At 37.0% G+C, this 25,418-nt stretch overlaps 1 protein-coding gene across 1 annotated transcript in view; it reads left to right on the top strand.

Moving 5' to 3' along the window:
- The window catches only part of LOC126233282 (baculoviral IAP repeat-containing protein 6), a 321,293-nt gene that overhangs the window by 34,615 nt on the left and 261,260 nt on the right, over positions 1–25,418 (top strand). The window contains exons 8-9 of the mRNA XM_049942854.1: positions 1,521–2,407; positions 24,476–24,754. Of these exons, the coding sequence (XP_049798811.1) occupies positions 1,521–2,407; positions 24,476–24,754 (1,166 nt within the window). The remainder of the gene's footprint in view (positions 1–1,520; positions 2,408–24,475; positions 24,755–25,418) is intronic.

Raw genomic sequence — 25,418 nt, 5'->3', positions numbered from 1 at the left:
TCCCAAAATTTTTGTCTAACGTATCAATAAAGGACTTGCAAGCGGGAGATTTGTGAAATGTTGAATCTTTGGAACATATCTCTATGGCCATATCTTTGGGTCTAAACCACTTTCTCTAGAGAACAAAAAAAGATATCTAATGTGTTGATTGTAAACAGGTGTAACCATTTCCAAAGTATACTTACATTTTTCCCTTAACGAGTGTGAAGTAGAATTATATCACTTGTGTTTTCAGTTACATTCCTACCAGCGACAGCTTGATTTTTGTCATACTAACAGCCACTATATCTTATATTTTTAATTTATATTTGCAAAATAATATCATGTGACTATTTGAATTGTAATGTTCATCAGAGTCATTAGCAAACTGCAAAATTGTAGGTCAGAAAGAAGTTGGATTATCAAGGTGGTAGTACACAGTTACTTACTTGGAACTAAGTCAGTGTCCCATGTTCATAGAAAAAACAAATAAGCTCTTATGATACAAAATGAATACATAAGTGTTGGTGCAAGATATGAAATTTCTAACCTAAAGTTAATCTGGTGGTGGTGTGTATCAGAATGCCACCAACCTAAGCATGACACACATCTCAATTATAGTATCAGAATTTCAGTAGTATTACTATATGCATAATGATTTCACTTTACAATCATAGAAATATTTTATTTTGTTGTTTAACAGTGGTGTCGCTGTTGTACACCATGCAAGTGTTATGTACTAACATGAGTTATTTTATTCTGTACAAACAGGTTTCACTTTAGATTGCATGAGCATGATTGGTTCCTGATGAGTAGTAAAGTTGTTTTAATTTATTGGCTGCCTGCTTGAGGTAGACTACCAGGATTATTGAAATGTTTGTTTTTCTGGTGTAGTTTAATTTGCTCATTCGAGGCCTGCTGCTGCTGCGGCTTTGGGATTGTAGGTCAGCAACTGTCTCAGTTGAATGAAGATACAGTTTTAACTGGAGCAAAGATGGTAATAGTCATGTAACCGATACGGGCAAAATAAAAAAAATATGTATATATATCAAATTTCCTCCCTAGTTATATTTATTGCGATGGCAATGTCTTACACTTTCTCCCACTTCTCCTTACTAATGTACTATTTCAGACCAATGTAATTGTTTGTTTAGTATCTGACAACACAAATATTTTTTTCATATTTAATTTGCTTTGCTATATGAATAGAATTCAGATTATTGGGTTTGCTGTACTGTTTGTCATGAAGATAACTATTATGATTAACAATCTTTTTAAATAAAATAAGTTGTCCCATTCCATCATAGGTGAAACAGGTATCAAACGTGAAAGTGAAATTCCTTTTTTAAAGTTGCATCAGTTTTGAGAGGGGTTTTGTCTATGCAGGTGTTAATTTGATTAGAGGCAGATTTATTTAACTTGCATCCTAGAAAATTTGTGTAAATTCTGGTGGTTATTACTGTATGATGCCCTCCATTGCCATTAAATCCTATCATTAGAGTATTATTAAATTAACATGTACTTTTTCTGGAATATTTCAGACAACATATTTTCACTGCCCATGGTGTGTGAAGATTTGGATTTGGAAATAACAGCACTGTCAATTGTTGGTGGGCCGCAACATCAGCAAAGTTGTAACCATGCCGGTCCCAAGCAACATTCAAAGGCTACCAACAGCATGAGCAACCGCCTCCGACCTTCTTTCATCGCAGGGATTAGTGTTGGATCAAGAAGTTCACCCAATACAAGTGATGTGTGGGGAAGTGGGAGTTGTTGTTCCTCATTAGTGCGTGCAATGAATGACGTGAATGAAGCGAGTAACCTGGCAAGCGCATCTCTGGATATAATGAAAGTGAGGGATAGTGCTGAGTCACCAGCAGGTCATACAGTTAGTTCCTGTTCTCATGGAAGGTGTCCATTCCTTGTAGTTTATAATTTTCACCATTATGGAGGTTCTGCTGGATGCGAGGGAGATAGTACTGCAGATGATGGAAGTGGAAGTAGTGGTGGAGGAGGACAAAATCAGGGAATTGCAGGTGGTGGTAGTTCGAAAAAGGCTGTTTCTGGCACTGGAACAAGTACATCTTCAGGCACTCGCCAGGATGGCGTTTATCAAGAGATATTTTTGTCAAAATTTATGTTTGATGTACCTGGTGTTGATGACCTTGTAGCAGATGTTGTTATGGACACTCCACCAGACTGCCTGGAAAGTGTGGAGTTTCTCTCTGGTTCAGCACCATCAGGTGCGGGTTTATACGGTCCTCCTGTGATTCCATCTGGATCATCACAAGGTGCAAGTGGTAGTGGTGGTGGCACTGCGTGTGACAGTTCTATGTTGAATGTAACTTTCAGCAATGTTAATGGAGGTCTAGATATGTCAAAATATCCATCCACATCTGAAGGTAGTTCATCACCTGTCATCATAAAGGTGAGCACTCATTTTTATTAATTACCTTGCTCTTGAGATATGAAAATATGGCTCAGTGATGCATTTATTTCTTAAAATATCTTATTTAAGTACCTTTTTATTACGTGTGAATAACTTTCACATGAAAAAGAAAGTTTATAAATGTAGCTTCAAAACCTGAATGTTGGTCTGTGTCTACATCTATATTTCCATAGCATTATTTGCAACTAGAGACAGTATTGGAATATCCTTTCCTTTGAATTATGGCATTTGTAGTTGTTTGTAAAAATAATGACTTCATTTGAAATAACTTGTACATAGTTGGCAACAATTTACTTTGCACATTTAAAGCCTTATTAAAAATTCTGCATAGTAATCAAATACCACTTTAATCGAAATGAGATTGATAAGTGTGGTCTTAGACTATAAGCCTAATACTACAGAGAATCCGGTTTATCTTGACGTGGGCTATGAAGCATCTGATGAAATGGTCACCTTGTAGGCAGACAAAAGATATCAGTTTCTGAAGATATGTTTTTGAACATAGTTTAAAAACTTTATTTGTCTACTGTTACTAGTTAAGGTTCTGGTTTGAGAATGAGGCATCTGCAGCACATTGGTATTGGCATTAGGCAATATTCTTCAGTACTAGATACTAAAACAGTTTCATAGCTGAACTTTGTTGTGCAAGATATATATATTTGGCTGATGTTGGTACTTTAAGTTTTTAATGCTATCCTGATGTTAATGTATACAGGGTGTACATACCCCTGGAAATGCGGGAGAAACCTGGAAAATTTTCACCCGAGAGAAAACTGGTAATAACCTGGGGAATTTTTATAATTCTGTGAAATTTTCATTGTTTTAGTTTTCTGTTAAATTTTTATTGTTCTGTCTGGTAAGAACTGATACTCTAAAAAAGAATTTTTCTTTAGCCTGCTACTGTAGAATAATACTGCAGCAGTAAAACGTAAACGGTGAGGGGGGACAAAATAAAACTTAAGTTGCAAAGGAAATGCGCCATTAACAACAACAAAACATGATCGTCTGCCAACAGCAAAGTGTGTCAAAGGCTTTAGGATGAAGACAATGCAATACTTAACAACAAACTGCTTCCGATGAGCGTGACATCACAACAGTTTACATTAGGTTCGTTTGCCAGTGGGCTCATGTGCACGTGCAGTTGAGTACCATATGAGCAGTACCTTCTGCCACTTCTGGTTACTTGAAGTGCGGCTGTAGCAACAAGCAGCCAGATGCTATCGGAAAAATTTTTCTGGTGCGCCCAAGCTGCCAGATTCGCGCATGTGCAGAGCAGTCTGGGTTATAGTGGGGAGGGGGATAATTTCCAAGTGACCCATGTTTATATTCAGTGATTTTGCTATTTCCTTTTTGTTTACATCTTTCATGTCAAATGAAAACAAAATGGATTTCTGTGAGGCTGGGAACTGTCAGTTGAACTGAAGTACATTCACGTAATTATGGAGGGCTAAATTATGATATTAGTTTGTTTTCTGATTTCATTTTATTTCTAGGTTTTTGGTAGTCAGGCATTAATTGCCTTGCAGAACAATGAATTTATTTTTGCCAATTTGCAAAAGAAATTTGCCTTTGGGTAATCTTTTTCTGCAGAAGCAGTCAATTTATTTGAAACACTGTTGGTTGGTGCCAACTGTTTGCTGAATTTCAGGTGCATGTTTTTGTCTTCAGGCACGTATGGCATTATGTCATAATAAAGAACAAAATATGAGATAATGCAGTACTGCTACTCCATGAAAATTTGCGTCCCGAAACCACACTGAAAAGGTTAATATCAGGTTGGGGCCTCTTCTTTGTGAATCTGGATATATGAATGTGCACTTTAAGGCAAATTATGCATTTTTGTATGATTTAGGAAATTTCAGTGCTCTTGGAGTATTTTTTGATGCCCACTTTCATTTGACATGATGTAAGATCTCTTAATGCTATATACGTATGAACGTATGGGCTTCCTATGTCATCATAGCTGTGCACGCACAGCAGTGCCTGTTGTCTGGCGCTCTTTGACAGCTGCTGAAATGACTTCTAACAGGATCTCGGGAAAGTATTGGGAATGGTGGTTTGAAAAGTGTTACCTTGAAAGTAAATTTCATTTTATGCAAGATGAATGATGATAAGTGTGCAAATGTGCTTTGAATTTCTTAAATCACGGAGTGTTTGATTCTTATTTAAAGCTTGACACTTTGTGGACCAGCCACTTAGAAGAATTTTGAGCCCAGAAGACCAGATATTTATGTCATTATTTAAAATTTTACTGGCACATTTCTCTGATGTATCTTAAAGTGAAACATGCGCAAAAAAAGAGCAGTATTATATGTGAAAACTTAGTGTTTCTTGTAGCAACTCTGATCATATTAATTTAATCCATTAACTTTTCCTATTTGTGTGTTCGCCCTACTTAACAGTGATGTTGCTGTTGGGTGACTACATCACATGTTCTATGCTCTGAATATATGCTATCATCGGTTGGCGAGATCATGTGATCTGAGCTGCGATTGGCTTACAAAAGGCACATCGCAGTCTCGATTTCAATGCTGTTGAAACTAACGTACTTTGTTTGGTGGAATTCAAATATACTTTTGTTATATGAAATTATGCAGTGTACATGTTGTTGTACATCAAAGACCAAAATGCATTTCTTTTCTGCGGTTCATTTCCTAAAATGCTGGGAAGTTCTTTGCTGGTGTAAAAGACCTTAACCATTCAAAAGACTGATAAGTTTTACGGTTCTGAGGGTAAATATACTGTCACTTGACTCAGAAAAAATGTATTTTCACCTGGGAAAGTGCATTTTGAACCAGGAGATCTGGGAAAAATCCAGGAATTTTTTCTCCTTGTTTGCGTATACACCCTGGATATAGCATTTTCAAAGGAATATAAACCCCAATCTTCCTTTAGTTTTTCCAAAGGCTTTGGCCTTTTGATGCCAGGAAAACAAATGACAATGTAAAGTACAGACATTAACTGCTAAGACAGTGCTGTTGAAACAAGTAATGTAACAGTCTCAATGACTTGCTGAATGGAGAAAGAATGCATTGTAATTGTGAGCATTTACTTTATTGGCAGCTCAGCATAACACATTCAAAAGTAAACAGAATGTAAACGGTATGCTCATGGTTAATCATGGTTAATGTGTTAGGAATTTTGACCAAACTGGATTTTAATTTTTAGATTGTTTCATATTCTCTCCATAAAAACAAACCTTTTATCAGTGCCTCATTTCCATCTGTGAAAAAAAAAAAAAAAAAAAAAAAAACTTTGTCTGTTGCTAAGAGTGCAGCCCTAGGTCTAGATGCTGTTATGCACTGCTGTGTGTCAGTTGTATAAAATTTCAAGAGATCCTCTTTCATCTTTTGAGTTGAAAACACAGGAGCTGTTTTTCTGATTTGTGAAGGGAGACTATCATAGTTCTACTCATAAAACGAGGGAGGGATAGTACTTTCACAAGTAATTATAATGTTGCTCTCCCAAACTATCTAGGAAAAACATGTGGATGGATGGTAACTGGTACTTGTTGAGGATGCTGTACAGAGGAAGAAAGCTATGAATGAATGGCTTCCAGCGGTGTTCAGGGAGTGTCATCATTATACCCTGGATAACCTGATCCTACTGGATGTGACTTTGCATGAAGTTATGTGCCACAGACGGATATAATCTTTGACATTATTTATGTAGTGGCACAACACAGCTAAGACTTTGGTGCAAGGTTACTAATTTTATTGAGTCCTTCCTTGCAAATCGGCTATTCTGCTGCTAGACACACTCTGCCAGTTACATATAAATGAGTGGTGTTACTTGATGGAGCATTTTCATTTGCTTTAGGCTAAATGATGTAGATAGCTTAGAGTGCAATCCTTCATTTACATTTCTTAATTGACTTGAAAAACCTGTGTAATTTGTGGAAAAATATACATGGTGGGAGATTAATTTTTCAGCATATACATAAATTTTACATTTCATGATGACATTGACAGTCCAGATTTTTGATGAAAAAATCCCTAATTTATTTCAGTTTATTTGGGTGAATTGAATTTTTATCTGGTTTTCTGGTTCATAAATACATTTGAAATTTTTGGTACATGTATTCAGAAGTCTGAAGAGGTTTACAAGTTTTGGATGAATGTAGGATGGCAGTTGGTAATGAATGAATGATGTTGACTGTATACATAATATGGTATCTCAGTGACAGAATTGTGTTCCATAAATGTTAATGTATTTAGATACACAGTGGCATAATGAAATCCAGTCCCATAGGTTATGGTTTACAGTGGAATATGTAGTTAAATTGTAGTGTGCTGTCAGATGCCATCCCGACTGACACCTGGAAAGTTGGGACATATTCCAAATGAAGTCCAAAATGTGTGAGGTTGTGATTGTGTTTAAACTGTCTAGCCTTTTTTATTAGTTTTGTACCGAACCACGACTTCAGAAGTTGCTGTGTGTCCCAAAAAACTGACTTATAGTTCATACTCTTTTATTTTCACAAAAGCTGCTACATCTGAAATAGTTACACTTTAGTTTGTAAAGGTGCTGTCCTAGCTCTTGTTTATTGTCACTAACTTTCCTTCTTTTTGGACTGATACTGAAGTTTTAGCCCAACCCAACATTTTGTCAGCACTTCATTTGTTAACCCAAACATGAACAACACTACACACAGTATAGCTATTTTTAGGTTGACTGTCTTAAGAGGCAAATCATTAGTGGCACCAATTGTCCAGCATTTTACAACTCATACTGATTCAGAACTAGGGAGACCAGGGATCATTGTATTATGCAATGTTTGTAAACACTACTTGAAAGCAAATGCCTTTCCTGCATGATTACATCTCAGTTACACTTTTTTCTCTCCATTAACATTGTTTCATTATTTATAAATGGCAGGAAATTTATAATTGTGATAATGCAGAAGTGGGTGGGAATCAATATTCTGAACAAAGTGAATTTGAAGGGCATGATAGAATATGTTATCAGCAGGAAAATGCTAATACCAGGAATGTAAAAATGGTAACATACTGTAAGTGGCACAGTGAAGAAAACAACATACCTAATGTGTGTTAAAGCCCCTTTTGTCACCTTATCTTTCAGCTGATCCCAGGCAGGCAGTTTCTTCCACATTACAGAAGATTTTTCTCACAAATGAACACTGAATGTAAGTTGGAGGGATTTGTGTACATTGACACTGTTCCATGAAGACTTTTTCATCCTAGAACTTGTACTGCCTGTGATGACGAACTATTTCTGATACCCTCTGTGTTGCTCCCGAGGATGCCATGTTTAGAGTCAAATGTCTGACTGACTTGATTCTTCCTCACTTTGTGTCTGACATACATACGGCACCTTCTAACATGTTACCACATAAACCATTTCTTGCAGAGGACTCCCAATTATCAAGTCACATTTAGGAGGTAGCACTGTACTTGATACATTCTTGTTATTTGTGGATCACACTGGTGCCAAGAAAAGCAGATAAACAGTGGTCCATTTTAATTATATGCTTAGTTGGAAAATGGAAAATATAAATTACATTCATTATGTTTCATATGGAATAAGAGAAAACATATTCATACGCTTATGAAGCATACAATTTGCAGTAGTTAGTGCTAATGCAGGCAAAGAAACATGTGATAGTGCTGCCCCATCCTCACTGAGCATGGTTCTTATAGGAACTATTTTGGTTTTCTCAGCTCAAATCCATCTTTTAAGATGTTTTTTGTGATATCAAAGTGTCAGGCTGCCAAGTTGAAGATATCTGTTGAAAGACTACAAAGCTTGATGGCTGTTTCTTAAATTACGTAACTGTATGTTCAGTAAAGTTTACAGTATGTCAAGGATACATGCATAAATAGTATACTCATTCAGTCATACAAAACTATCACTTTATTTAAAATTAGTAAATTAAAACAATTTAAAAATTACTGTACATATTGAAAATGGTTGCCATGCATTGGCAGACATTTTTTGTGCACATTAAATGTCATTAAACTCCCTGTAATGCAGAACTGTAATGCTGATTGTTTCAATACTTCAGCACATATTTCTTTTGTTCAGTTGGTCAACTAATTTAGGGCTATTTTTGTACGTATTTTCTTTTAAAGACAATGGAGACTCGATTATCCAGACAGATGGTTGTCGTAAGTCATTCGGATAATCGAAAATTTGGATAATTGAATGTATGGAGAGAAGAGATTTTTGTATTGTAAACTCTGGAAGGATAACTCATAACACCCACATTTGGTATCTTTTAGGAATGTTATCATATGGTTATCTTTCTGCAATTAAGATAATGTTAGATGATGGTTTTTGTAAAAACCAACAATACAAAGCTTCTTCCAAAATTTCATTTTTCATTTTCTTAATCAGTTTTCGATGTTTGCTCCTGTCTTCACTATCAAGTTTGCAGGTGTACTTAATAATTGAAACCATATCTTTCTTAATACTGTTTATCCGTTTATCGCGGAGGTACCTACACCATACTTATCGGATAACTTACGACCAGTTTCTCCTGTCCCACCCCCCCTTTTTTTAATTTATTTATTTCTTTTTTTCTTTTTTAAGGAATCAATATTTATTTATCTTTAAGTGATGACACCACTCTCTTGCACTTTGACATTTCCAAGCACAGGTGTGACACAGCACAGTGGCCCTGCAGTGGTCAATTAACTCCAACAATAATGAAATGTAGTCTGTTCGACTTGAACAATAATGCAATTTGCACTGTCTAACTCAAACAATAATGAAACACGGGGGGGGGGGGGGGGGGGGGGCAGAGATTGCATGAGACTAAAAATGTGTTTTCTTGTGACTGACAGTCCAGATTATCGCAATTCCATATAACTGAGGTTCGGATAATTGAGTCTCCACTGTATACCATCAGACTAAAGTTACATACAGTCAAACTCAGCGAATGAGGCAGCCATAAGCTTTTGCTTCGTGTGTGTTCTTACGTGAAGGATTCATGAACAGCAATTGACTAGATGTCATTCTATTTAAGTGACCACATTGCAATATTTAACATTCTTTTATTTATCAGCTGGAAGTGATTCATGAACACATGAAACACTACAAAGTTTCGTGTGTAAAGACGGAGTGACAGGATATAGATTTAAGATGTATGTCACGAAAGCCACCTGACAGATTTTCTTGATCTGCTTCTGTATAGATGAGAATATTATCAGGGACTGTTAGACCAGCTTGAGTAAAAATGTCTACTATATTTCAGTTATGACAGCACTTAGTCACAACAGTCAAGTATGATAAATTTATAAAAAGTTCATAAATATGTTTCATTCTGACAGGGTATTAATTCTGTAAATATTAAAAATTCCAGTTTACTGTAATGTATTCACATGTTCTGATACTCTCCTGACACGTGGTCAGGGAAGTGAGTATTGTATTCAAATGTTCTATCTTTTTTTACGTTATACTTTCTCACATGTTCCACACCCACAAGAATTATCACATTTTTGGATCCATGGAACAAAAACTGAATCTAATCTAATTTCATCACAATAATTTCCTGCAAACTCTATGCAACTGCTTCTGAAGATCAATTTGAGAGTTTGCTGTTACACTTACAATTAGACACTTCACCATTGGACTATCATTGTGTTTTCAAATTCTGAACACAAGTTTTTTGCAGGATACTGTGGTTTTGAAAGTCTTAATGAAGGGTTTGATGAGTAATCTTAAATGAACCAGTGCAGACGTAAGCTTCAATTATACATAAAGTGTCATTCCCAAACTAAAGCACTATTTTCTTGAATAATTTGGAATAGCACTCTAAAGCAACAACTGAAGCTGTGACATTTAACCATGCTTCTGACATGATCAGAAGATAGGACAAGTGGGATGGGAGACAGTAAAGCCACATGTTGCATCTCATGAAATGGGACCACTTCTGTATTGTAGAAAAGTAGTGACTAACTTCTTTGAGGTAAGCAGAAGGGTTTGAGATGAGGAGATGTGAAAGCTTTTGAGTGCATAGCTGGTGGCACCAGCATCCCGTCCCAGGCACCTCGGAGACTTTGCTGAGTGGTTAATAATACAAAAGGCTGCTAAAGGACAAGATGTCGAATGCCTTAAATTGAATATCGCCAGTAATAAGGTGTGCAGCTTAGCATTAACTTTTTCTGATAGTGAAGAGCATAACACATGAGACTCAATTGAATGCTTGTGCTTAGGTGGAACAAAACATAAATGTGAAAGGGGAGAGGAATGTGGATACTTCAGGCAATGTGACTAAGCTGAAAACAGTTCTAGACTTTGATGAGTATAGGTATTTAAATGTTGTTGTTGCTGTTGCTGTTGTTCTGGTCTTCAGTCCAGAGATTGGTTTGATGCAGCTCTCCATGCTACTCTATCCTGTGCAAGCTTCTTCATCTCCCAGTACCAACTGCACTCCACATCCTTCCGAATCTGCATGGTGTATTCATCTCTTGGTCTCCCTCTACAATTTTTACCCTCCACACTGCCCTCCAACACAAAATTGGTGATCCCTTGATGCCTCAGAACATGGTCTACCAACCGATCCCTTCTTCTAGTCAAGGTGTGCCACAAATTTCTCTTTTCCCTAATTCTGTTCAATACCTCCTCATTAGTTATGTGATCTACCCATCTAATCTTCAGCATTCTTCTGTAGCACCACATTTCAAAAGCTTCTATTATCTTCTTGTCCAAACTATTTATCGTTCACATTTCACTTCCATACAAGGCCACACTCCATACAAATACTTTCAGAAACGACTTCCTGACACTTAAAGCTACACTCGATGTTAACAAATTTCTCTTCTTCAGAAACACTTTCCTTGCCATTGTCAGTCTACATTTTATATCCTCTCTACTTCGACAATTTTTTTTCTTCAGAAACACTTTCCTTGCCATTGCCAGTCTACATTTTATATCCTCTCTACTTCAACCATCATCAGTTATTTTGCTCCCCAAATAGCAAAACTCATTTACTACTTCAAGTATCTCATTTCCTAATCTAATACCCTCAGCATCATCCGATTTAATTTGACTACATTCCATTATCCTCATATTGCTTTTGTTGATTTTCATCTTATATCCTCTTTTCAAGATACTGTCCATTCCGTTCAACTGCTCTTCCAGGTCATTGCTGTCTCTGACAGAATGTCAATGTCATCGGCGAACCTCAAAGTTTTTATTTCTTCTCCATGGATTTTAATTCCTACTCCAAATTTTTCTTTTGTTTCCTTTACTGCTTGCTCAATATACAGGTTGAATAACGTCGGGGATATGCTACAACCATGTCTCACTCTCTTCTAAACCACTGCTTCCCTTTCATGACCCTCGACTCATGTAACTGCCATCTGGTTTCTGTACAAATTGTAAATAGCCTTTTGCTTCCTGTATTTTACACCTGCTACCTTCAGAATTTGAAAGAGAGTATTCCAGTCAACATTGTCAAAAGCTTTCTTTAAGTCTACAAATGCTAGAAATGTAGGTTTGCCTTTCCTTAATCTATTTTCTAAGATAAGCCATAGGGTCAGTATTGCCTCATGTGTTCCAACATTTCTATGGAATCCAAACTGATCTTCCCCAAGGTTGGCTTCTACCAGTTTTTCTGTTCGTCTGTAAAGAATTCCTGTTAGTATTTTGCAGCTGTGACTTACTAAATGGATAGTTCGGTAATTTTCACATCTGTCAACAGCTGCTTTCTTTGGGATTGGAATTATTATGTTCTTCTTGAAGTCTGAGGGTATTTCTCCTGTCTCATACATCTTGCTCAACAGATGGTAGAGTTTGTCATGGCTGGATCTCCCAAGGCTATCAGTAGTTCTAATGGAATGTTGTCTACTCCTGGGGCCTTGTTTCGGCTGAGGTCTTTCAGTGCTCTGTCAAACTCTTCGCGCAGTATATCTCCCATTTCATCTTCACCTACATCCTCTTCCATTTCCATAATATTGTCCTGAAGTCCATCGCCCTGGTGTAGACCCTCTATATACTCCTTCCACCTTTCTGCTTTCCCTTCTTTGCTTGGAACTGGGTTTCCATCTGAGCTCTTGATATTCATGCAAGTGGTTCTCTTTCCTCCAAAGGTCTCTTTAATTTTCCTGTAGGCAGTGACTCTTACCCCTAGTGAGATATGCCTCTACATCCTTACATTTGTCCTCTAGCCATCCCTGCTTAGCCATTTTGCACTTCCTGCCAATCTCATTTTTGAGATGTTTGTATTCCTTTTTGCCTGCTTCATTTACTACATTTTTATATTTTCTGCTTTCATCAGTTAAACTCAATATATCTTCTGTTACCCAAGGATTTCTACTAGCCTTCGTCTTTTTACCTACTTGGTTCTGTGCTGCCTTCACTATTTCATCCCTCAAAGCTACCCATTCTTCTTCACTGTATTTCTTTCCTCCATTCCTCTCAATCGTTTCCTAATGTTCTCCCTGAAACTGTCTACAATCCTTGGTTCTGTCAGTTTATCCAGATTCCATCTCCTTAAATTTCCACCTTTTTGCAGTTTCTTCAGTTTTAATCTACAGTTCATAACCAATAGACTATGGTGAGAGTCCACATCTGCCCCTGGAAATGTCTTACAATTTAAAACCTGCCAAATGGTGAGGCAGCCACTCATAATAAGCAGGAAATTCATGCTCAAGTCCTGGTCTGGCACAAGTTTTCATTATTGTCATTCCATTCTATAGCTAATGGTTGTCTGTATTTTCAGTTGCACATAAATTTAATGTAATTTTGATAGAGGCCTAATGTAACCTGCTGAAGTATTTATCGACAACTGTAGTGTGTCTGTAGTATGTCATACTAGTGTGGAGGGGTAGTCCTTAGTAGCAAGATGAGAATTGTTATGAACATATTTAAAGATAAAATTATAATTAAATAAAATTCCTAGGAATTTATAATTTTAAAAACAAAATTGCTCAAATTAACATGTCAGTGTGGTAATTGTGTCATTAAAAAAACACGAACACTCTTATATGTTCAAAAAAGATTATAATTGAAAAAAAAAACAGAAAAATAACCAGAATGTAAAATGTTATAAAAATCAAATTTAAACTACTATAAGGCAAAAGGTTTAATACACCATCTTCATCTTTACATTCCACAGTCAGTCTTTTTTTTGAGTCCCCCTCTCAATGTGCATTAACTCATCTTTATCCTTCTCCTCTTCTTCTACATTTCCAAATACAAAAACATCATAGTCATCGTTACATTTACTTGACTCGATATCATCATCTTCAATCTCAAGGATTTCTTCATCTTCTTCCTGTCCTCCTGTTCCTCCGTGTTTGCTTTTGCTTGCTTGCTTGTTTCTTTCTTCTTCTCTTTTGGAGGTGGAGCATTCATGAACTTCCAACTGTAAGAAAGAAATGTCAGTTTTGCTGCTCACTCAGAAAAAAGACTTTTTCCTTGGAATGCAACCAAGAAAACGGACTAAATGAACGCTCTGAGGCAGCTGAAGTTACTGGTGCCCCCAGTATTCTTATGGCTACATCTGCCAACTCACTAGTACCTCACAACCCCCTTTACCATGACAGAAGCCTGATAATTTTATCCTTATTGTCCATCCCTTCCTAAAGAAACTTTCTTGAGAATAAGCCTTCCTTGTCTCTGTAGTCAGCTAAACTTTCTCTTACTCTTAAGACGTCCAAACCCATATGCTGAGCACAATCACAAACAAATGTTTGGCATCTAGTATTTCCGTAGGGTCGATCAAACTTCCCTGCATTTTAGGGTCCCGCATAAATGCTGAGAGATGGGTTGGTCCAATGCCAATATTTTTTGCCTTGAACTTCTCCATGACTGTCTTTTCTTTGGATTTTTGCATAGGTGATGTTGGTAAGTTTTCCTTCATATTTTTCTGTAGTTCATTTAATTTCCTGACCACTCTATGTATTTGTGAGTCATTTGATTCAGTGTGTGTGATAAGATGAACAATTGGTTTCAGCAGATTTATCATTTTTTCTATTCTAACCCAAAACACAGCTTCATGTAGTAGTTTCCTTTTAATGCATGGGTCTAGATCAGATGTTTGGAGAGCACTTTGTGGCAGCATAATGGTACTATATGAGGATACTCCTCCTTCAACAGTGTTAAGGGTGCCTTCATGTTTGGAGCGTTGTTGGCAATAACCACCAAAAACTTACCATGACCATACGTCTCGATGAGAGATTTAATGATCTCTGCCAGGTATTTGGCATTGCTCTCAGTTTTGGTCATTTTGAAATCTACAAAAAATGGTTCTGACTTCGAAATCACAAAATTAATTATAGACTCGTTCCTGATATTACTCCAGCCATCACATTGAAGATATAAATTTTTTGTTTCCTGAATTATTTTTGTCATTTCTTCTTTCATTACTGTATACTGAGCCTCAAGATAAGTTGTGGACATTCAAAATATTGATGGTAACTTATATGCAGGTCTCAATTTTTGGAAAAAATCTATACAATGCACTTTAGCTAAGGATTGGTTCAGCATTTCCTGCAAAAAAAAAAAAAAAAAAAAAAAAAAAAAAAAAAAAAAAATATTAATGATAATGAACCATTTAATAAAGGCAAACAAAAAATAAAATAGTTTTTATTCATTTTAGGTGGCATAAGTTAATAGGTTAACTTAAAAAGTTTTTATTGCTTTTGAGAAATGGGATAAACATAAGACTACTTTTTACTTTATTCCCAGTCCCAAGTAAAAATTATTGAAAAAAATAATTAGTATATGACAGCCACACCTACAGCATACAAAATTAAAATATTTCTATTCTACAAAAGACACATTACATTAACTGTTTTGAAATTCAAAGGAGCAGTTGCAACCTAGGTCTACTCCTAAAGGCACAAATAGTTATTTGTCAAAGAAGAATTGAAGACATATATTCTATTAGCGTTATGGTTCAGTCAGAAAAACTAACCTATTTTTGTTTTGCAGACTACTTTTGTTTTACAAACTATAACTAACCTACTTCTGTTTTTGTGGTATTTAAATGGTGGGAAATAATTAGTTTAGGAGATGCTAATATATCTCTTCGATAGGATTAAGGAAAATCATTAGAGTTTCCAGTTTGGCTGTTTGTTTGTAATTTGCCTTCTTAATACAGTGGAATACGTACAATATTCTTCCTGTTTAGCATTACAAAAACAATGTAGGCCAACAATATAACAGGCTACAAAAAAAAGACTACCATAAATCACCCATTTTCATACTGGAGAATAGTAGGCCTTAAATAATTTAAACTTGCATTTGTTTGGTTACCCATATTATCCACAAATGCAGTTATTCCTCTTGATGAACCCGGGCTGTAAATTGGTATAGCTGCAGATCCCGAACTAGAAGAGTGTTCAGATAGGGGACTTGGCCAAGGCGTTGATGGAGGTGGTGCTGGTGCTGGTGAGTTGAAAGGAGATGTAGCTGAACTTAAACCAGCCGAGGTTAAAAGAAGCTTGACCTTGGGTAGTCTGGCCTACATTTGAATGTGCATCCACTGTCAGTGGTTGGTTGATACCCTCTGTGGTTGGTGGTCTAGGTGTTGGTTGACTGACAGTGAGAATATGTTTCAGTCCTGCAGAGCATTTGAAGTACTTTTTTATGTCCTTTTCCATTTTAACTGGATTACCTTGCTTGTATTATTGAGTACAATACATACAAACACCACCTTTTCCTTTAATATTAATGAAGTCCCAAACTGCCCCTTTTTTCTTGACCATTTTGCAACAATGAATGAAAACACAGCAATGAACAAAACAGGAAGCAGGCCTACTTAAAGTTGTTTGATTCACTTGCCACTTGAATTTTACAATTTCACACTCTCATCTCAAAGAAAGTTCTAATGAAACTGGTTCTTTAACTTGCAAACACAACTATCGGCTGAAAAGACAATGTGGCTGTATCTCTGAAAGCTGCAGTGATGCATTTTTCTAGGGGGGAAGGAAAAATTCCCTCTTTTGTCTTGTAAGAACTAAATTTCCCCATTGCAGCTCATTGTAATTAAATTACCCTTAAGACCTAAATTGTGGTTATGATCAACTTATTAGCTTTTTTTTTAGCATTCCAACTTTTTATTTTAAATTATAAATAAAATATTTGGATAGGTTTTACGTTTAGGTTTGTATGGATCTGGACTTAACCTCCTTGTTAGAAATAAAAACATTTTTTTGGTTTTCAATGTTTTAAATATCAAAGAATTAGCCCTAGAACTGCCAAGCATCGAAATTTACAACTCTTTATGGTTCCTAGAACTGTCAACTACGAAATAATCAACCTTTAGAAAAACCGAGTTTATAATACTGATATGCCATCTAGTGAGTAACTGAAGTTACTAAAAAACACATGGAAGTTTGTTTATTCAATTTGTTAAGTTTTCTGCTGATATTGGAGATATTTTACAGTATAAAGTTTATTTTAAACTCGTGCGAATTTTGTAAACATTAATCATTGAAAATGGCATTTAGGGAAAAATTATGTGAATAAACTGGCCAAGATTTATGATTTACTTGAAAATACAAGTGATTTTATTGATATAGAACATGGTAAAATATTAATTAACGATTCTAAAAGTGAAAGTGGTAACAGTATTTTGGAAAATAAAATTATAAATCATAATTCATTAAAGGAAATGAGGAGTCTTCGAATTCTGAAAGTGAAACACCTTTAGTCATTCATTTGGAAAAATTAAAAAATACCACCGAAGATGGCCGGTTGAGAATTTTGCCTGGGGTTTCAACTTACCTATAAATAATAGGCCTAAATTACTTTTCCGCCAGGCTTATGGTAAATGATGTTTTGCATGGAATTCACAAGGAAATTAATGCATGGAATGATAAATCTTGGATTAAAATTTATGAATTTGCTTAGTTAACCTAGTTCTGAGATTCTTTAACTGTTAATAAGTGTTACAACATTCAAAATCTAAAAATTTTCATAAATTCCCAATTTACGGAACTCTTCCTGGGCCAAAGAAATATTCCTGGCAATATTCCCATTTTATAAGTTGCCTCCCACTGGGAATATACCCAGCCCACAACACTAAGTGCAGTAGAGGGCAATTTTTCAAAATTTGAAACACAAACCATACTTGTCATCACTGGAGTCCAAATTATGGCAAAGAGCAAATTCCACCCAGTTCAGTCATTATCTTCCTCGCTAGTGTCATTATCTAGGCTTTAAGCTATAGAAGAGTCACCAGAATTGACTAGTGATATAATTATGTCTTCAATATTATTTTCTGTCCTCACTTTGTTTTCCAGCTTTTTTAACAACCATTTTTGTGTGAAATACAACATTATTCCGCTTCTCTGGCTTTATTTGTGGCACAGCTACCTCAGTAAAGCTTTTATTATTTGCTACCACGTAATCCTTGATCTGCATTCAAATTGTTTCCTTGGGAAGTGGTATGGTGGTTTCTTTCGTTTCAAAAGTTTCGTGAGCCCCGCTGTACACTTGTCGTCCTGAATTTCCTCACTGTGACATTTTAATGATTCAGCAGTGTCAGCTTCTTTCATTGCCGTCATTGGAGCTCTAGCTTTGACAACTGAATAGCATGGGTCATAATCCATAACACCAATATATTTCCAGTAGTTGTCTCTTGACCTCTTAAGAAAATATCTTGATTCATCTCATAGTGCTAGGTGCTTGTTTTCCATGAGCTGTAAACCAGGAGACTGTTTGGTTCAAAACCAGGGGCATTTTATGAGTGAACAACAATAATTATTGTGTTCTTCCCCAAGGGAGCAATGGTACTTCCACATATACTGTCATCTGTATGGTTTTTTTCCCCCCTCTAATAATATGATTGACATTTATGCAGATCTCATTCAGCCACACACTCTCTTGAAAATTTCATATCCTTGAGGAAAAAGACCTTGTTTCACAAAGCGCCTAGCATCCAGTGCGTGTTGGTCTGTCTATTATTCATATGATTTCGAAGTGCGTCCCTGTTGGTTTTTGAACATTTTTGAACACATTCTGAGTTGATTCTGAATGAATCGTAAGTTGATTTTTGAATGCGTGCATAGTGTATGTGATATCTCTGCCAGGGGAATTGCCCTTTTTGCTCACATTGCCTGCCGCATCTAGAAATAAACTTTCCTGCAGACAAAAGGGGACGGGCCATACAAGTTGAGTGGGATAAAGCCGAACAGGTGAATGCCAATTGCTGTTATTTGGTTGACAGGGTTTGCGAATGATCAGCTTTGTTATGATTACTAGCGAATTCCATAGATTCAGGCTACCAGAGTGGAAATAAATGACTAATGCGATTCACAGGTAAGAAATATTATGTGTTATCTTCTTGGTGTACCCGAGAAAATGAAATTTTGAAAGAAAATTTTTGTCCAGTACGCTACACTAGTAAGGGCCAGCTGTACAGTCCCCAGCTAACATCTGCTTTAGTTCTATTCTGGGAGTACCACTGAAAACACTTTGTACGAACACGTAATAACACCTAACCAGAGAATAAACGTGAGATAACTAAACCAGTGATTGTGGCAAGGTTAGTGAAGTTAACCGGAGAATAATTTTTGACACTAGCAGGTATAGTTACAGAATTAGTGATGACAAGATTGATTGTTAGAACGAGGAAGGAGAAGAAACGGGGGTATCACACACATTATAGAGGAATATGACAGTTACAAATTTATATAAAAATTTTGTACTACTACTTTTCAATCTCATGCTTGAGAAGCTGGAGTGTATGAATGAACTGTGAAACTATTTCCTAACATAAAGCTTTTTGCTTGTAAAAGCGTAATAGGCATTTGGTATTGGTACTTCATGAATTATATTCTGTCATTATAAAAATGACCCTTTGTGCCAAACCAGTCTTTTTCATTTAGTGTCTGTTACTATTGCTGCAATATTAGACAGGCCTATTTTGTTCTGTCTAGCAGACAGTGACGAAATACACGTAATCAGATCGAGAAACCACATCAGTCTTGGGCACTACTTGTATGAGTAACAGCTTTTTTAGTGTTACACGACGACATTTCATTTTTTCACGTAGCAAAACATTTGACAAACTTTGAGGTAAAAGATTCTTTCCCAGAAAGGAAAGCACACCATGTAAAGCTGTAGCAAGATAGAGAGGAAAAAATGCTAGGACTTCAAGAGTGAAGAAATGTGTTCGATCTTGCTTGTCTCTTTTCTTTACTAGTTTTATGTATCCTATATTTAATTTTATGACACACAAAATAGCAATTTATTAGCTAATAGGCAATTGTTGTTGTTGTTGTTGTGGTCTTCAGTCCTGAGACTGGTTTGATGCAGCTCTCGATGCTACTCTATCCTGTGCAAGCTTCTTCATCTCCCAGTACCTACTGCAGCCTACATCCCTCTGAATCTGCTTAGTCTCTTGGTCTCCCTCTACGATTTTTACCATCCCCGCTGCCCTCCAATACTAAATTGGTGATCCCTTGATACCTCAGAACATGTCCTACCAACCGATCCCTTCTTCTAGTCAAGTTGTGCCACAAACTTCTCTTCTCCCCAATCCTATTCAATACCTCCTCATTAGTTATGTGATCTACCCATCTAATCTTCAGCATTCTTCTGTAGCACCACATTTCAAAAGCTTCTATTCTCTTCTTGTCCAAACTATTTATTGTCCATGTTTCACTTCCATACATGGCTACACTCCATACAAATACTTTCAGAAATGACTTCCTGACACTTAAATCTATACTCGATGTTAACAAATTTCTCTTCTTCTGAAACGCTTTCCTTGCCATTGCCAGTCTGCATTTTATATCCTCTCTACTTTGACCATCATCAGTTATTTTGCTCCCCAAATAGCAAAACTCCTTTACTACTTTAAGTGTCTCATTTCCTAATCTAATTCCCTCAGCATCACCCAACTTAATTTGACTACATTCCATTATCCTCGTTTTGCTTTTGTTGATGTTCATCTTATATCCTCCTTTCAAGGCACTATCCATTCCGTTCAACTGCTCTTCCAAGTCCTTTGCTGTCTGTGACAGAATTACAATGTCATCGGCGAACCTCAAAGTTTTTATTTCTTCTCCATGGATTTTAATACCTACTCCGAATTTTTCTTTTGTTTCCTTCACTGCTTACTCAATATGCAGATTGAATAACATCGGGGAGAGACTACAACCCTGTCTCACTCCCCTCCCAACCACTGTCTCCCTTTCATGTCCCTCGACTCTTATAACTGCCATCTGGTTTCTGTACAAATTACAAATAGCCTTTCGCTCTCTGTATTTTACCTCTGCCACCTTCAGAATTTGAAAGAGAGTATTCCAGTCAACATTGTCAAAAGCCTTCTCCAAGTCTACAAATGCTAGAAACGTAGGTCTGCCCTTCCTCGTAATCTAGCTTCTAAGATAAGTCGTAGGGTCAGTATTGCCTCAAGTGTTCCAACATTTCTACAGAATCCAAACTGATCTTCCCCGAGGTCGGCTTCTACCAGTTTTTCCATTCGTCTGTAAAGAATTCGCGTTAGTATTTTGCAGCTGTGACTTATTAAACTGATAGTTCGGTAATTTTCACATCTGTCAACAGCTGCTTTCTTTGGGATTGGAATTATTATATTCTTCTTGAAGTCTGAGGGTATTTCGCCTGTCTCATACATCTTGCTCAACAGATGGTAGAGTTTGTCATGGCAATAGGCAATAAAGAGTGCAAATTTTCTGAAGAGTTCTTGTTCTCCTGGTTACAAATGATCCCAAAGATGTCAGACTGGCCGACTGGGGGCAGGACAGGCACCACAGGACATTTTAATTTCCACTGTCCTGAATATAATGTGATGGCATCCATTACGAAATATTACACGTTTGAATTCCACAGAACGAGATACAGTGACATGTGATAGAAGAATGGTGTGTGAAGAGGTGTGGCACTGCACTGACACACTTAAGACCGAATAACATGTCTTACATATCCTTGAACACATATGTTTTATGTGTCAGACTCTTCAGAAAGATGTGTGCTACAAAATGAACATATTTTTGAAAAGTCGATTTTTTAAATTTGTGGCGTCCTGCTTCAAATTCTTGAGGGAGGTGGTCTAAAGTTTTGACGACACGAGAAGCGGTGCTAAACTGGATTGCATTCACAATTCACACCTCACTCTCATCAGTTGACTTATGTGCTGTGTGTAGCCAATCCTCTTCTCTGGATAATCAGCTACATCGATCTCCCAAAAGCTTCTTCTCCGAAGACTATTGCTGGTTATAGGAATTTGACTGTTTCTCTACTCTTGAAATAATTGGGTACTCACAGAATACTTTCAGTTCAATTATTATGTATTTTTAACTTTCACAGGAAACAACTTCACCATTTCTCGTACAAACATTTAAACTTCTGCAAATCATCTTAGTCATCAAACATTAGACTCAATTAAACATGTTCATAATTGCATTGGCTTGACAACCAAATCATTCGTGAACATCACATGTGTCTTGCTTCGTTCAGAGCCAAGGCATGAAGTAAGGTAAAAGTCTGTAATAAATTTCCAGAATGAGATTTTCACCCTGCAGCGGAGTGTGCGCTGATATGAAACTTCCTGGCAGATTAAAACTGTGTGCTGGAACAAGACTCAAACTCGGGACTTAATCTGCCAGAAAGTTTCATATCAGCGTACACTCCGCTGCAGAGTGAAAGTCTCATTCTGGAAACATCCCCTAGGCTGTGGCTAAGCCATGTCTCCACAATATCCTTTCTTTCAGGAGTGCTAGTTCTTCAACTTTCGCAGGAGAGCTTATGTAAAGTTTGGAAGGTAGGAGACTTGATACTGGCAGAAGAAAAGCTGTGAGGATGGGGCGTGAGACGTGCTTGGGTAGCTCAGATGGTAGAGCACTTGCCTGCAAAAGGCAAAGGTCCCGAGTTCGAGTCTCGGTCCAGCACACAGTTTTAATCTGCCAGGAAGTTTTCGTAGTCAATTGTTCGTTTTTCGTTTTTGCATTAATTACATTCACTGACACGGCAAAGAATAGCATATAATTACTCTTTGTTCTTTCATACAGCATCTGTGGTGCTAGTGTCAAACACTTGTTGTCGTCAGTGGACCGCCACTCTTACGGTCTTCTCATAACAAACTTCCAACCTGCACACAGAAACAGATGGCGCAGTAGATACGCTTCCACTCTCCCACTTATATTTAAAATATCGTATGTTTGACACAGTAGACAGATGAGTGGTTCTAGAATTTACGCGGAAATTCTCGAAGCACTACAGTGGTGTGCCTCTACTTAGTATTGCCCCGGTTTGGAAATATCATGGATGCAGGACTTGATGCACGGAGCAGTCTGAGTTGTAGTGGGGAGGTGGGTAATTTCCACGTGGTCCGTTTTTACGTTAAGTGCTTTTGCTGTTTGCTCTTCATTTATTGCTCTCACGTCAAATGAAAACAAGACGGATATCTGTGGCCGGGAGCTATCAAGTGAAATTAAAATACATTCACATAATTATAGAAGGCTAAAATACGTTATTAGTTTCAGATTTTATTTCCACCTTTTTGACAGTCAAGCAATAATCGGCTTGCAGATCAATGAAGTTATTTTTGTCGGTTTCTGCTGAGGCAGTCAATTTATTTGAAATGAAGAGTGTCATTCCCCACTATTGCCTAGTTTCAACTGTTAACTGCATTTCAAGTGCATGTTTTCATCTTCTAGCACATATGGCATTATGGCATAATAAAGAACCAAACATAAGATAATACAGTGCTGGTGCTCCGAGAAAATATACATCTGATTCTGGACACATGAATGTGCACTTTAAGCCGAATTATGCATTTTAGTATGGTTCATGATATTCCAATGCTCTTGGAGTATTCTCTAATGTCTCATTTCTTTTATGACATAATGTGAGATCTTTTAATGTTTTACACATACTAACCTACAGGCTTCCTGCATCATCATAGTTGTGCAAGTGCAATGACGCCTATTATCTGGCGCTCTCTGGCAACTGCTGAAACAAATCTATTTCTAACAGGTCGTGAGAAAATATTGCGAATGTTGTTTGAAAAGTGTTACTTTCAAAGTAAACTTCCTTTTATGCAAGATGAACTATGTACGAGAATGTACGATGAATTTCTTAAATCACAGAGCGCTTGACTCTCATTTAAAAATGAACTCTTTGAGGATGACTGCTTAGAAGAATTTCGAGCCCAGAAAATAAGATATTCATGTCACTGTTAAAAATTTTATTGGCACATTTGTGTGATGTATGTTAAAGTGTAACACGTGTAAAAAGATAAACATTGTATGTGAATTCTTACCTTCTCTTGCAGCTTATTAATCTTAGAGACCAATATTATATGTGAAAGCTTTTATTTTCTTGTAGCATTACTTTTCTTGTAGCTTTTCTTTTCCTATTTGTGTGTTCGTGCTACTTAACAGTGACATTGCTATTGGCTGACTGCATCACATGTCCTATGCTCTGAATATGCGCTGTCATCAGCTGGCAAGATCATGTGACATGAGCTATGACTGGCGTACAAAAGCACATCGCAATCTCGATTTCAATGCTTCGGAAATTAACATACAGTGTTTGGTGGAATTCGAAATTGTACTTTCGTAATACGAAAATATGCTGTGAACATATTGCTGCACATCAAAGGTCTGTCTAAAACTTGTTTTTTCCCCCTGAGTTTCATTTTCTAAAGTGCCGGGAAATTCTGCGCCGGTGTATAAAACCATAACCATTCAAAGAATTGATAAGTTTTACAGTTCCGAGGAAAAGTATACTATCACTTAACACGTAAAAAGTGTATTTTCACCTGGGAGAAGGTGTATTTTTAACTGGGAAATCCGGGAAGTTTTTTTTTCCTTGTCCGCGTATACACCCTGGACTAAGTACATTCTCTGGTTGGTTTTTGCAGTGGTAGCAACTGTGTAAACAGTTATTTTGCTCCAGGTACTGAATAGTTTGTCAGAATACCAGTTGACTGTGCAATGAGTAGTTTCATTATCACAATTTAAACATAATTTGGAAGTGGAACAAATTTGATGAAAGCTATTAATTTTTGGCTGTAGTAAGTAAAACAAGACGTATTCCTAATAAAAATAACAAGCATTTGTAAAAATGATAACATGCTTCTAATATTCTGTCTTTCCACAGGTTAGAAGTATCTCAAAAAAAGAAATGCTTGGTGGTAGTGATGGAAATTCTGGTAATGTGAGTGTACCGCCTGTGGCAGAGACTCACCGGGAACCAGTTGCCATCCAGTGCTTACCCATACCACAAAGGTTGCGCAATGCTGGCAACCTCACTATTACAAGTATACATCCGACGTTAGATGGTGGCCACATTTTTGTTGTTGTCTGTACAACAGGAGCAGTTGATGTGAAGGCACCTGCAACTGATGAAAGTGATAGTAAAATGGATGTTGATATTGAGGTTTGTTGCATGAATTTCCTTACAGATGACGTTAGCAGAGCCTGTTCTGTTGATGGTGCGAATGGAGCAGTGTAAAGTTATGGTGAATCTCGTGTACGACTGTGATGGTGTTGTCCTAACGCATTACGTTCCTCCATAGTGCACAGTATTACTGCTCGTTTTCGAAGCATCACCTGCGACCAGCTTTGTGAAAGAAGCGGCTCTGCGCAACCCAACCATCATTTTGCACGACAATGAGCGGGCGCATACAGCGCAAGCTGTGGCTGCTCTTTCGGTCAATGGGACTGGGAAGTATTGCACCATCCACCATACTCCCCAGACTGAAGTCCTTGTAACTTTGATTTGATCCTGAAGATGAAGGAACCAATTCGTGACATTCGCTTCAGAACTGTTCCAGAGATTTGACAGGCAGTAGACCGCTCCATTCGCACCATCAACAGAACAGGCTCTGCCAACAGTATACTACGCTTTCCTCATTGCTGGCAACGGGTTCTACACTACGCTGTTGACTATTATGAAGGACAGTTACAGGTGCAAACATGTAACTCTTTTGTATCAGTTGTGAATAAATAGTTGCCACTATTTAAGTTCCAACTCTCGCATGTAGAATGTAGATTTATTAAGTAAAAGTTTATTCTCGCCGACAGATCTTCTAAGAATTGTA

The sequence above is a fragment of the Schistocerca nitens genome, chromosome 1 (assembly GCF_023898315.1).
Source record: "Schistocerca nitens isolate TAMUIC-IGC-003100 chromosome 1, iqSchNite1.1, whole genome shotgun sequence".
NCBI classification, from domain to species: domain Eukaryota; kingdom Metazoa; phylum Arthropoda; class Insecta; order Orthoptera; family Acrididae; genus Schistocerca; species Schistocerca nitens.
Note: the sequence above shows the minus strand (reverse complement) of the source record. Positions and strands in the feature narration are given on the sequence as shown.